The 14,287-nt window shown below is 44.1% G+C and overlaps 1 protein-coding gene across 2 annotated transcripts in view; it reads left to right on the top strand.

Moving 5' to 3' along the window:
• The first annotated feature begins 10,200 nt into the window (after nucleotides 1–10,200).
• kif17 (kinesin family member 17) overlaps nucleotides 10,201–14,287 on the top strand; it is a 65,139-nt gene continuing 61,052 nt past the window's right edge. For both annotated transcript variants that reach the window (XM_073031693.1, XM_073031692.1), the window contains exon 1: nucleotides 10,201–10,535. In XM_073031693.1, coding sequence (XP_072887794.1) covers nucleotides 10,305–10,535 — 231 coding nt within the window. In that variant the 5' untranslated portion in view covers nucleotides 10,201–10,304. The remainder of the gene's footprint in view (nucleotides 10,536–14,287) is intronic.

Genomic DNA, 14,287 nt, shown 5'->3' with positions numbered 1-14,287 from the left:
CTATAATCATTGTGAAAGGCAATTTTTTAACTTTCAAAGAAAAAACTCCACTGAGGTTGGGAGACCTATCTGAGTATCTTCATAAATAACCGCAGGCTACACAAAAAATGTGCCGAAGTTAATCAGCAGCACTTTTCTCTAACAATCTCAGTTTTGAAACTTCGCAGAACTCTGTAACTGTACCATTATTGCTATTCATTCAGCATTCAGGGTAGGAATCAAATTTGCATAGATTGCTGATAAGTCTAGCCATTAAAAGCATTACATTCCGCACTAAATAAGAATGATAAGAATGCATTCATAAGTTCAAGTTCTCCAAGGCTGCCATCACTGAGATGTGTAATATTCTGTGAGAAGTAGCTGTGCTCTCGTGCTCAAATAGTTCCCTATAACATCACCAAACTTTTGGCTGCTATATTAGAAAGGTCAATCAGGCACTATATTTATAAAGAAATTATTTCATCTAGTCTGATTCCAGTGAGGATAAAGTGGTATTTCTGATATTGAGTGTGGACACCTGTTAACTGCATTTCATATGTCATTAGGAAGGCGTTGCAGATTTTTATTGATTAGGAAACAGAGAAGGCTCTTCAGCCAATCCAATCTATGTTAACTTATAGATGAGCATTCCATCAGTCATTGCTAATTTCCAGAAGCCTCGCTCACTCAGACACACATTAGTTCCCTTCGACTCTTGCTACTTACCCACATCAAGGGATGATATATTGCAGGATATTAATATACATCTTTTGGATGCTGGAGAAAATGGGTGCACCTGGTAGAAATTCAGTCATCGGGAGAATGTGGGCAGCAACCAAGGTCAGGATCAAACCAAGATCACTGGAGTTGTGAGGCAATACAGAACATCATTTAAATGCTTGTGACACTATTGAATGTAAATGTTCAGGAAGATATTTAAGTACTGTACTGTGCAAAAGTTTTAGGTATCCTAGATTTTTTAATGTAGATTTTGTTTTAGATGTTTATTTTTTGTCTTCAGCATTAGTGTGAAAGTAGAAAAGAGCAAATTTTAGATTTCCAAACATTCATTTTCTAACCTAAATGTTACAGAGAAATTTGTGTACTCTTTTAAAGGAAGTAACGTATTAAGTAATAGACCTCTTTTCAAATAAAAACTTGATTTTTTGTAGGTAGATAGGCCAGTGCATGATTAAACAAAGAATTCAAGCAGGTGCTAATGATCAATGACATAATGAGCTGAATGAACTAAACTGATTAACTGAAACAGATTTGCGTGTGGAAGGAATCAAACTGGGCGAAGGATAACCAAACTAAAAAGTGAGGCTGTGACAGATGTGACGGTTTAACCTTCAAATCATCAATTCTTACACCATGGCAAGAGTGAGATCAGCAACAAGACACAAGGTCATCATACATCAGCAAGGTCTATCTCAAGCAGAAATTTTGTGGCAGACAGGAGTTTCAAGATGTCTTGTCCAAGATTTTCTAACGAAGCAAAGAAATGAGCAAGGTTGAGGACCAGAAAAACAGTGATTGGCCACAGGAACTGAGTGCAGCAGTCGAGAGATATATCAAACTGATGTCCCTTCTAAATTGGAACAAGTCCAGCACTGCTATCAGCTCTGAACTAAGAAAACAATGGAACCCAATACACCCCTCTACAGTCCAGGGTGTCAGAGGTGATTTTCATGGAAGAGTTGCTGCCAAAAAGCCATTCCTCCAAAGTAGAAGCAAGTCAAGAGACTCACCTACGCACAAAAACAAGGGACAGTGGTACTGAACAATGGCAGCTAGTGTTCTGGACTGACAAGTCAAAAGTTGAAATTTTTGGTTCAAACAGGAGGCAGTTTGACTGTAGAAGAGCTGGAGAACACTACATGATGAGTGTCTGCAGCACACAGTGAAGCACAGTGGAGGTTCCCTTCAAGATTGAGGCTGCATTTCTACCAATGGAGTTGATCTGGTTGAAATTAGATAGATAGATAGATAGATAGATAGATACTTTATTCATCCCCATGGGGAAATTCAACATTTTTTCCAATGTCCCATACACTTGTTGTAGCAAAAACTCATTACATACAATACTTAACTCAGTAATAATATGATATGCATCTAAATCACTAACTCAAAAAGCATTAATAATAGCTTTAAAAAAGTTCTTAAGTCCTGGCAGTTGAATTGTAAAGCCTAATGGCATTGGGGAGTATTGACCTCTTCATCCTGTCTGAGGAGCATTGCATCGACAGTAACCTGTCGCTGAAACTGCTTCTCTGTCTCTGGATGGTGCTATGTAGAGGATGTTCAGGGTTTTCCATAATTGACCGTAGCCTACTCAGCGTCCCTCGCTCAGCTACCGATGTTAAACTCTCCAGTACATGGAATCCTCAATGCTGAGAAGTACAAGTAGATCCTCATCCATCTTGGATACCATCAGGGAGACGTTTGATCAGTCCCAACTTAATTCTGCAGCAGGACAATGACCCCAAATACATGGTCAAGGTCATAAAGAACTCTCTTCAGCAAAAAGAAGAACAAGGAGTTCTGCAACAATTGGTATGGCCTCCACAGAGTCCTGATTGCAACATCATTGAGTCTGTCTGGGTTTACTTGGATGGACAGCAGCAAGCAAGGCAGTCAAAATCTGCAGAACTGTGGCAAGTGCTCCAAGATCTTCCGATTTAGGAGGGACATCAACTTGATGTATCTCTTGACTGCTCTACTCAGCTCCTGTGACCAATCACTGCGTTTCTGGTCCTCAACCTTGCCCATTTCTTTGTGCATCTTCAGAAAAGCTTGGACAATGCATCTTGAAACTCCTGTCTGCCGCAAAATTTCTACTTGGGAGAGAACTTGCCGGTGCAGGATGACCACTTTATATCTTGTTTGCTATGCTTACTCTTGCCATTGTGTAAGAATTGATGATCTGAAAGTAAAACCGTCACATCTGCCATACCCTCACCTTTTAGTCTGGTATTATCAAACCAAGTTCATAATGCTGTACGATCTTCTACTTTTCTTCTTACATTCTGAAACCAGCCGAGTTTTTTTTATATATAAAACTGCATGACCGTGTAACTAAAAGAATTGATGCAGTTTTAAAGATAAAGGGTCATCCCAACAAATATGGATTAGATTTAGTTTTTACTATTTACTAATCTTTATAGCATTTTTTGATATTTAGAAACTTAATTTCAATATTTTTGAAAGCATCTTTGCTTTATAAATTTTTTTTGCATGTACTCAAGTCTTTTGCACAGGTACAGTATGTTCTCCCACAAGATACACAGAAAGGTAGACTGTAGGTAGAGCATGTAATTCAGAAAGCAAATTCAATATTTGTAGCGGTGTGCTACACGCAGCGCTGAAATAACGACACGTAGTCGATGAGCTGCAGTTGCAAAAGATATTTATTCGAACTTCGCGGCCTCGCTTTAAAACCTTCCTGATCCCGCCCTCCCCGGGCGGGAATGCTGTAGGGGACGCGTATTCACAGTCCTGTCCTGCGCGCGGGCTTTTTCCCTTGCTGGTGAAGCAGACTTGGCACCCTTTTTGGGACTGGCCTCAATGCCGGTGCGCGCCGATTTGTGAGTCGGTTCGAGTGCGCTGGGAAGTGGGTCGCCACATAACCCCCTCTCCAGAACCGGCGATACACCCCCGAATGTCCACAGTCTGGGCCGGACTCTGTTTGGGAGGTCTGCCTCTGCGCCGCGGTGCCGGAATCTCGACCGGCTGCGCCACATCCACATGGGCCGGTTTGAGTCAGTCCACCGTGAAAACCACCTCTCTCCCCCCAATGTCCAGCACGAATGTGGACCCGTTGTTTCTGATCACCGTAAATGACCCCTCGTAGGGCCGCTGTAGTGGTGCCCGATGTCCGCCCCATCGTACAAAAACAAACTTACAGTTCAGCAGGTCTTTGGGTACGCCCATGCTGCGAAGTGGGTATGGGGGCCAGGTTACCGAGCCTCTCGCGTAGTCTGCCCAGGACTGCTGTGGGTTCTTCCTTTTGCCCCCCGGGGCTGGTATGAACTCCCCTGGGACGACCAGGGGTGCGCCGTACACCAACTCGGCCGCCGAGGTGTGCAGATCATCTTTGGGTGCCGTGCGGATTCCGAGCAGGACCCAGGGAAGCTTGTCCACCCAGTTAGGTCCTCTCAGGCGGGCCATGAGAGCCGACTTCAGGTGACGGTGGAATCGCTCCACTAGTCCGTTCGACTGTGGGTGGTAGGCAGTGGTGTGGTGCAGCTGTGTCCCCAAAAGGCTGGCCATCGCTGACCACAGGCTGGAGGTGAACTGGGCGCCTCTGTTGGAGGTAATGTGGGCCAGTACACCAAAGCGGGATACCCAGGTGGCGATCAGTGCCCGGGCGCAAGATTCGGAGGTGGTGTCGGTGAGCGGGACCGCCTCTGGCTATCTTGTGAACCGGTCTACGATAGTCAGGAGGTGCCACACTCTGCGCAACACCAGCAGGGGGCCCACGATATCCACATGAATGTGGTCGAAACACCGGTGGGTGGGGTGGAACTGCTGCGGCAGAGCTTTGGTGTGCCGCTGCACCTTGGCAGTTTGGCAGTGCATGCACTTTTTGGCCCATTCACTGACCTGCTTGCGGAGTCCATGCCAAACAAACCTGTTGGAGACCATCCGGACGGTTGTCCTGATAGAGGGGTGCGCTAAGTTATGAATGGAGTTGAAAACGCACCGCCGCCAGGCTGCCGGGACGACAGGGCGGGGTTGGCCGGTGGTGACGTCACAGAGTAGGGTTCTCTCACCTGGGCCTACGGGGAGGTCCTGGAGCTGCAAACCGGAGACTGCGGTTCTGTAACTTGGGATCTCCTCGTCTGCCTGCAGCGCCTCCGCCAATGCTTCACAGTCTACCCCTTGGGACAGGGCTTGAATGGTAGGGTGAGAGAGAGCGTCTGCCACGACATTGTCCTTTCCCGAGACATGCCGGACATCCGTCGTGTATTCAGAGATGTAGGACAGATGTCGCTGCTGGTGGGACGACCAGGGATCGGACACCTTCGTGAACGCGAAGGTAAGTGGTTTGTGGTCCGTGAATGCGGTGAAGGGCCTACCTTCCAAGAAGTACCTGAAATGCCGGATTGCCAGGTATAGCGCCAACAGTTCCCGGTCGAAAGCATTGTATTTGAGCTCGGGTGGTCGCAGGTGTTTGCTGAAAAATGCCAGGGGTTGCCAGTGACCCTCGATGAGTTGTTCCAGCACCCCACCGACTGCCGTGTTAGATGCGTCCACTGTGAAGGCGGTAGGGACGTCAATTCTGGGGTGCACTAGCATCGCGGCATTTACCAAGGCTTCTTTCGTTTTAATGAAAGCGGCAGCGTACTCCTCGTCCCAGGTAATGTCCTTGCCCTTACCCGACATCAGGGCGAACAGGGGGCGCATGACTCGGGCAGCTGAAGGGAGGAAGCGGTGGTAGAAATTTACCATACCCACGAATTCCTGAAGGCCTTTGATTGTGTTGGGTCGGGGAAAATGGCGGACTGCGTCTACCTTAGCAGGCAGAGGGGTTGCCCCGTCTTTAGTAATCCTGTGGCCCAGGAAGTCGATGGTGTTGAGCCCGAACTGGCATTTGGCCAGGTTGATTGTTAGGCCATATTCACTCAGTCGGGCGTAGAGTTGACGGAGGTGGGACAGATGCTCCTGACGACTGCTGCTGGCTATGAGGATGCCGTCCAAATAGATGAAAGCGAAGTCCAGGTCGCGTCCCACCGTGTCCATTAACCGCTGAAACGTCTGTGCGGCATTCTTTAGGCCGAACGGCATGCGGAGGAACTCGAAAAGGCCGAAATGGGTGATGAGTGCCGTTTTGGGGATGTCGTCCGGATGCATTGGGATTTGATGGTATCCCCGGACAAGGTCCACCTTGGAGAAGATCCGTGCGCCGTGCAGGTTTGCTGCAAAATCCTGTATGTGTGGCACAGGGTAGCAGTCCGGTGTTGTAGCCTCGTTCAGCCTGCGGTAGTCGCCGCATGGTCTCCAGCCCCCTGATGCTTTGGGCACCATGTGCAGGGGGGAGGCCCATGGGCTGTCGGACCGTCGTATGATCCCCAATTCCTCCAACCTCTTGAACTCCTCCTTCGCCAGTCGGAGCTTGTCCAGGGGAAGCCTTCGAGCACGGGCATGGAGGGGTGGTCCCTGTGTTGGGATGTGGTGCTATACGCTGTGTCTAGGCATGACTGCCGTGAACTGCGGTGCCAGAACCGATGGGAAATCCGCCAGGACTCTGGTGAAGTCGTTGTCGGACAGGGTGATGGAGTCTAGGTGTGGGGCTGGCAACTGGGCTTCACCCAGGGAGAATGTTTGAAAGGTCTTGGCGTGGACCAGTCTCTTCCTGGGCAGGTCGACCAGTAGGTTGTGAGCCCGCAAAAAATCCGCGCCCAGGAGCGGTTGGGCTACGGCGGCCAGTGTGAAGTCCCACGTGAACAGGCTGGAGCCGAACTGTAGCCGCACCGTACAGGTGCCGTAGGTCCTTACTGTGCTGCCGTTCGCGGCCCTCAGGGTGGGACCCGGTGCCTTGTTGCGGGTGTCGTAACTCGTCGGAGGTAAGACGCTGATCTCGGCTCCGGTGTCGACCAAAAAGCGGCGTCCCAACTGTTCGTCCCACACATACAGGAGGCTATCCCGATGGCCAGCCGCCGTAGCCATCAGCGCCGCATTGGCGTTTCCCGGGAACTTGCAGGGTGGGCTACGGTGGTGGGCTTCTGCACCCCACCGCTGGTGGTAGAAGCACCATTGTTCGTTGGTCTCCTCACCCCTCCCTCTGGGGTTAGTGGGCTCTGCTGCCGGGCCTGGTCTGGTCTGCTGCTGGGAGCGTGGCCTGGTGATCTGTGCGACGGACGCCCCACTCTCCTTCTTGGCTTTCCACAGCAAGTCCGCCCGGGCTGCCACCTTCCGGGGGTCGCTGAAATCCTCGTCGGACAGCAGCAGGCGTATGTCCTCGGGCAGCTGCTCCAGGAATGCCTGCTCAAACATGAGGCAGGGCTTGTGTCCTCCAGCCAGAGACAGCATCTCGTTCATCAAAGCCGATGGTGGTCTGTCTCCCAAACCATCCAGGTGCAGTAAGCGGGCAGCTCGCTTGCGCCGTAAGAGTCCGAAAGTCCTTATGAGCAGGGCTTTGAATTCTGTGTATTTGCCGTCCGCTGGGGGAGACTGTATGAACTCCTCAACCTGGGCCGCTGTTTCCTGGTCGAGGGAGCTCACCACGTAGTAGTAAAGTGTGTCCTCCGAGGTTATCTGCCGAACGTGGAATTGGGCTTCTGCTTGCTGGAACCATAGGTGAGGTCGCAGCATCCAGAAGCTTGGCAGTTTTAACGAAACTGCATGAACGGATGCGGCGTCGTTCATCTTCGGCTCAAATATCGTTTGGACTGTCGGGGTCACCAATTGTAGTGGTGTGCTACACGCAGCGCTGAAATAACGACACGTAGTCGATGAGCTGCAGTTGCAAAAGATATTTATTCGAACTTCGCGGCCTCGCTTTAAAGCCTTCCTGATCCCGCCCTCCCCAGGCGGGAATGCCATAGGGGGCACGTATTCACAGTCCCGTCCCGGGCTGGGGCTTTTCCTCTTGCTGGTGAAGCAGACTTGGCGCCCTTTTTGGGACTGGCCTCAATGCCGGCGCGCGCTGATTTGTGAGCCGGTTCGAGTGCACTGGGAAGTGGGTCGCCACATATTGATCTTTTCTGTAAAGGTCACCAGCATAAAAAATGGGCATGTCTTGTTACATCTATGTAGCTATGTAGGGTTATGGTGTGACCATATCTGAATGATTCCACACAGACAGAAGATAGGTTCCTGGGATAAAATAATTTATCTCTGAAGAAAGAGCAAATAATTTGGATATATTTAGAAGAAGTGAATTTTTAAAAATATATTAGATTCTGAAAAGGTGGGCTGTGAGAATGTTTTCTCTCGTGGAAGGACTACATCTCGGATGTAGAATTATCTCAAGATAAGGGGTCAATATTTAATCAGAGAAAGGATTTCTTTGTTCATAAGATTATGCATCCTTGGAATTCTCGACCTTAATAAGGTTATACTTATAGCTTCATTAAGTACATTAAGTCCAAAATAGAATTTTGGAGAATCTAAGGTAATGACAATCAGACAGGGAAGTGGAAGAGAGGCTAAAGATCATAAACAAGTTCATAATGCTGTATCATCTAGCCCTACTTATGTTCTTATATTCTGAAAACAGAAAGGATCAAGAAAATGTTTGATTTTATATATATTTTTTTCTGTATTTAATATAGCAATAATCATCTGATGAAGATGGAGCAACCATTAATCAATGCAGGACAAGTATATTTTAACCCTGGCCAACTTTATTGAAATAATTTTGTTGACCAACAATTAAAGATAAATATTTGTTCTTTTCTCTGAATAATGCAATAATATGGAAATCATTACTTATTTTAAAAACCATATAGCTATTAAAATCACCAACAATAATTTAGTTTTTATAAAAAACGTTGTTTAATAATTTCTACACTTCATTTTTGGTGAGAAGATTCTATCCATCTGTGCAATATTCAGAATAAATTGTCAACCCTGACCAGATTTTTTTTTTAAATTAAGTTTATAGTTTGAGATACAGCACTGGAACAGTTAGCAGTTGCAGTGGTGTAAGTTCAAAGTAAATTTATTAGCAAAGTATGTATATGTTTCCATATACTATCTTTTAATTTATTTTCTTGCCGCGATTTACAAGAAAAATGAAATACAATAGTTTATGTAAAACTATACCTAAACAGATAGACTGATAAGCAATCAAATGTGAAAAATAAGACAAAGAAATGCACAAATAAAAAATAATACTGAGAACATGAATCATAATGAGTCCTTGAATATATAGGTCATCAAGTTAGTTCAGATTGAAGTTATCCACACTAATTCAGGAGCCTGATGGTTGTAGGGCAATAACTGTTCCTGAACCTGGTGGTGTAGGACCTAAAGCTTCCGTATCTTCTGCCTGATGGTAGTAATAAGAATGGAACAGGGCCTAGATGGTGGGGGTCTTTGAAGACAGATGCTGCCTTCATGTGGCAGTGTTCCATGTAAATATATTCAGTGGTGGGGACAGCATGGAAGTTTTTAAAACTCAATCACTTACAAGTCAATTATGCACATGGTCAGTGTAATATCCTAGACTGTAAAGTGGAATTTTGGCCTCACAGCTGTATTCCCTAGAGTTTAGAAAAGAGAGGCTATCTCATGGAAACTTACACCATTTTTTCAGGATTTGACAGCCTGAATGCAGGGAGGGTGTTTTCTCTAGATTAGAGATAGAGAGTCAAGAGTCATGAATCATGAAAAAGGCAACACAGGTGAGGAGAAATTTCTTCAAGCAGATGTTGCTATATATTTAGAATTGCCTACCATTGAAAGGATGAGCTATTAAAACAGAATATGCTGGAAAAACAGCCAATTCAAAGTGAAGCAGGAATATTATTTCATATGAATAACGTTTCTCTTCATCAGAACAATCTCCAACCTGAAACATTAACTATCTTTGCCCCTCCACGGTTAAGCCTGACTGTTTGAGTATCTCCAGCTCCAGTAAAATCAAAGTATTGATGGAGCTGGAGATTAAAATTGCAAGTATGTGCAGTCTTTTCACCTTCATATTCCTAATTGTGTTGATGTGGTGCTCTGCCAATTGTATGGTTTGAATAAGATGTCTAAACTGTTAAACATATTCCCTCTCCGGGAAGAGCGGGATATTCTGCAGTGTTTTGGCTATTTTTAACCCTGAACTTGCATTTTTACAATATTTACGTAACTGTTCGTTGGATCTTATTGTCTCCATGGTGCGTTTCTTCCTTTAATTAACCTGACCACACTGCATAAAGTACAAGTTTGGTTAAACGTGATTTGGGATGTCCTCGGATGGGAACGGAAATAAGTACCTGCAAATTGTTTGATTAAAGTTGGCAGAAAACGCAATCACATTCAGCCTGGCTGCTCGTCAGTTTCCGTGGGTAACTGCTCAACTACTCTTATATTGCTCAGCAGTGTTCTGATCTGTGGGTGTCGGATTAAGATAACCGCTACCTGTCAGAAGGGAGCATCACTGAAGCCCTGGTCGGGGCTCACTTAATTCAGTTTCCATGGCAATTAAGGGCGGAAAGCGAAACCGGAAATGACGCAAATCAGCGGAAGCTAAACTCGCAGTTGTTGCCGGGCAACCGACGCTCGACAGCAGGGTCCCGGTCCCGGGAGCAATCGAGTGTTGCCGGGATGGAGAACCTGTGAAAAAAAAAGGGACGCTGTTACTTAAATTCGACATCGGGGGAGGGATGGCTTTGGAGACGGTGAGAGTGGTAGTGCGCTGCAGACCAAGCAACAGCCGCGAAAAGGACCTGAACTGCAAGGTGGTGGTCTCCATGGACAGTGCCCGCGGTCAGTGTTTCATCCAGAAGCCTGGGGCTCCCGGCGAGCCTCCAAAACAGTTCACTTTCGACGGCGTCTTTTACATAGAGAGCACCACCGAGCAGCTGTACAATGAGATCGCCTATCCGCTGGTGGAGGTAAAACAGGAGCTAGCGTGAAATGACTGGGATTTAACCATCACTTGGTTGAATAGAGCCACTGGGGGAGCAATATACACACAGATACACAAGAACATTGAGTCCTTAAAGAGGCTTGCACCGTCATGAACTACAGCTTTCGGAATATTAAAGATAACCGTAGCTCAGATAGTTCACTCGCATCTGAGTTAGAAGGTTCATATCCCCTTCCTGTGCACGAAATCAAGGATGGCAGTGCCGAGAAGTGTTAGTCGTCCATCTTTTGTATAAGCTGTTAAACAAGATCCCTTTCTACCCTTACAGATAGGCATAAACGATCCAATAGCACAGTTTTAATTATTACCGATTGCCTGAAGTATACTTATTCCTGAATCAGTACCACTTAAATCAGTCTGTTCACCTTTAATTACATTGCTGTCCTAATGCAGATTTGCTGCTGCATGTACTATAGCAGTAATAAATGTCAAAATAATTTGAAGAACTTTAGGACTTTTGGATGATGCTGAAAGTACTGTATAACAGCAAGATTTTCTTGAAAGATCCATGTACTCTGACCATGTTTAATAGTGCTCTTGCCCTTTGAAGAGCATTATTAATATACATAGTAAGTACATGCAAAAACACACTGAGATGCTGTCAATAAAATAGCAATTAAATTAAAATGACATCATTTTTCTTCAGTCCCCATCAGTTTCAGATGGAAAAAGCAACATAACTAACGTTTTGTTCTTATTTTGCCAATAATTTGTTTCTCTTATTTGATTATTTATAATCGTTGGAGTTAACCTTACTATTCAGCAATTTAATAGTTTTTAAAAGTGAATGTGAGATTGCCTGAACACTGCACATGCAAACTTCCTGCGTGGCATACTGAAGGGTTTCAATGGATCACAGTCTTTATGGTATTAATGCTTCCTATTATTTTGGAAAATTTCTGCCTGAAGGAAATGGCCAAGAATGGGTGCCATAAGACCATAAGACATAGGAGCAGAATTTGGGCTTTTGGCCCATTGAGTGTACTCTACCATTTCATCATGGCTAATCTATTTTTCCTCCCAGCCCCAATCTCCTGCCTTCTCAAACCCAACCCCCCCCTTCCCTTCATGTCCTGACTAATCAAGAATCTATCAACCTCTGCCTTAAATGTACATCTGGTCTCCACAGCTGCCTGTGGCAATGAATTCCACAGAGTCCCTAATCTCTGGCTAAAGAAATTCCTCCTCTAGTTTGATGTTGTGCCCTCTGGTCTTAGACTGTCTCACCATAGGAAATATCCTCTCCACATCCACTCTATCAAAGCCTTTCACCAATCAATAGGTTTCAATAAGGTCACCCCTCATTTTTCTGAATTCCAGTGAATACAGACCCAGAGCCATCAAACACTTCATGTGACAAGCTGTTAAATCCTGGAATCATTTTCATGAACCTCCCCAGAACCCTCTCAGGTTTCAAAAAGTCCTTTCTAAGATAAAGGGCCCAAAATTACTCACAATACTTAAAATGCAGCCTCACCAGTGCTTTATAAAGTCTCAACATTACATCCTTGCTTTTATATTCTAGTCCTCTTGAAATGAATGCTAACATCACATTTGCCTTCCTCACCATAGTCTCAACCCGCAAATTTACCTTAAGGGAATCCTGCACAAGCTCTCCCAAGTCCGTTTGTGCCTCAGATTTTTTTTGTATTTTCTTTCCATTTAGAAAATAGTCAACCCTTTCATTTCTGCTACCAAAGTGCAAAGTACACTTACCAACACTATATTCCATCTGCCACTTCGTTGCCCATTCTCCTAATCTAAGTTCTTTTGTAGCCTCTCTATTTCCTCAGAACTACCTGCCTCTCCACCTATCTTCGAATTGTCTGCAAATTTTGCAACGAAGCCATCTTTCCATCATCCAAATCATTGGCAGATAATGTACAAAGAATCAGTCCCAACACAGAGCCCTGTGGAACACCAGTAGGCACCGGCAGCCTACCAGAAAAGTCTTACTTCATTCCCACTCTTTGCTTCCTGCCAATCAGCCATTGCTTTATCCGTGCTAGAATCTTTATTGTAATACCATGGGCTCGTAGATGTGAAGCGGCCTCATGAGTGGCACCTTGTCAAAGTCCTTCTGAAAATCCAGGTACACAACATCAACTGATTCTCCTTTGTTTATCAGTACAATGTGGGTAGAGCTCATTGCTGCCAAACTCTCTGATAATGCCATGGAGAGTGTAGATAAACTTGAAGCCAAAGCCATCTATGATTTGTGAGAATGGCAGGTTATAAAATGTGTGATGGATATTATTGACAATTTCCTGTGTTCCTGTTATACTTTTTAAACCTATTATTTAATTGGGTGTTCTTATTGATTTTATTTACCGTGGGTATTATCCATTAACTGTGCTGATTTGATGTTTCTGGTTAATGCTACAATACTGTGATCAAAGCAGAACATATTAATCTTAATTTGGAGATACAAGAGTTTTGATGTAAAGGTATTGACCTTTATGTGTTCAGCAAAGTTCGCATGAAGAATGCAATTATTGTAAAAATTTTTAAGAAGTCAGATAGGAGAAATCAGCCCAGGAAGTTGATTGTTTAAGAGCTGATATCTAATCAAGAACGTGCCTGACATAAAACTTTGAATCTCACCCATCCAATGTGCTTATATCTATTAAATGTTAAGGAGTGCACTGGTTTTGGATAATATTAACAAAACCTTTATTAATTTATCTGCCTACTAAATTTAAGTGCTAGTTTGAGAAGAATTAATTTATTCATATGAATCATTTGTTAAATTTACTTGAATGATTCAGGGTCAAAGGACAAATTATTGATGAGAGTTAGTGAGGACAAAGATTCATTTATGTAATTGCAAAAATTGAACATCATATTCATAGAATATTTTGTTAAGGATGTAATATATTATGAAGTTCATATGCTGTGAAGTGCTTTATTAATTATTTTGAAAAGTGCTCTGGAAAGTTAACTCTTCTCTAAAATTATTGCATGTGTTTGATTTATAATTAGTTCTCTGCAGTTCATTTTGCTTATAGTTCACAAAAATGGCCATGCATAGGGTACATATTTATGACATAAAGATATGAGCTGTGGTACTGTTAAATTATCTACAGGTTAGCATACAGAAATCTAGATGCATATAGAGTTCTAGATACACACAAGATTTGGCAGTAAGTTAAAGTTTGTGTATCAGTGTTTAAAATTGTTCAATGAACTGTGATTTTGTGGAGGTAATTTTTATCTTACAGTTTTACTTTCATTAAATTTGTCACTTCCTCAGATGGTGAAGAATGAAACTCCAAATAATTTGGAGTAATTTGAATGATAAATCCAAAAAAAATTAAAATTATCGTCAGCTTGGTCATCTCAATGAACGTTTGCATATGCTGTCGGGAACAGTAGCTAGTGTTACGAATCCCGTAACTGGGTCACTTACCAGCAAAGATAGAGAGGTCCGTTGAAGTCTGATGGTACTACTTTTAACAGTATTTATTAGTGAAAATACACAAAAATAATATCAATGCAAACATACAGATAATATACGTTGTCAATACTAAATCTAAAAGTGCGGGTATAATAATAATCAATAAGAAATAAGCTCTATCGTTGTCAAGGGGATAATGAATTGTCCGATTGAAATATACAGTTCACTGCAGTTCCACAAGCTGCCGTCTTCTGGTTGTCGCTGTGTTGCACTTTGTTGGAGAGAGAGAGAAATAGGAATAGAATGGGAACAGTTACCGC

This window comes from Hemitrygon akajei, chromosome 29 (genome assembly GCF_048418815.1).
Source record: "Hemitrygon akajei chromosome 29, sHemAka1.3, whole genome shotgun sequence".
NCBI lineage: Eukaryota > Metazoa > Chordata > Chondrichthyes > Myliobatiformes > Dasyatidae > Hemitrygon > Hemitrygon akajei.
The sequence above is the reverse complement of the archived record's forward strand: the minus strand, read 5'-3'. Positions and strand labels throughout refer to the sequence as shown.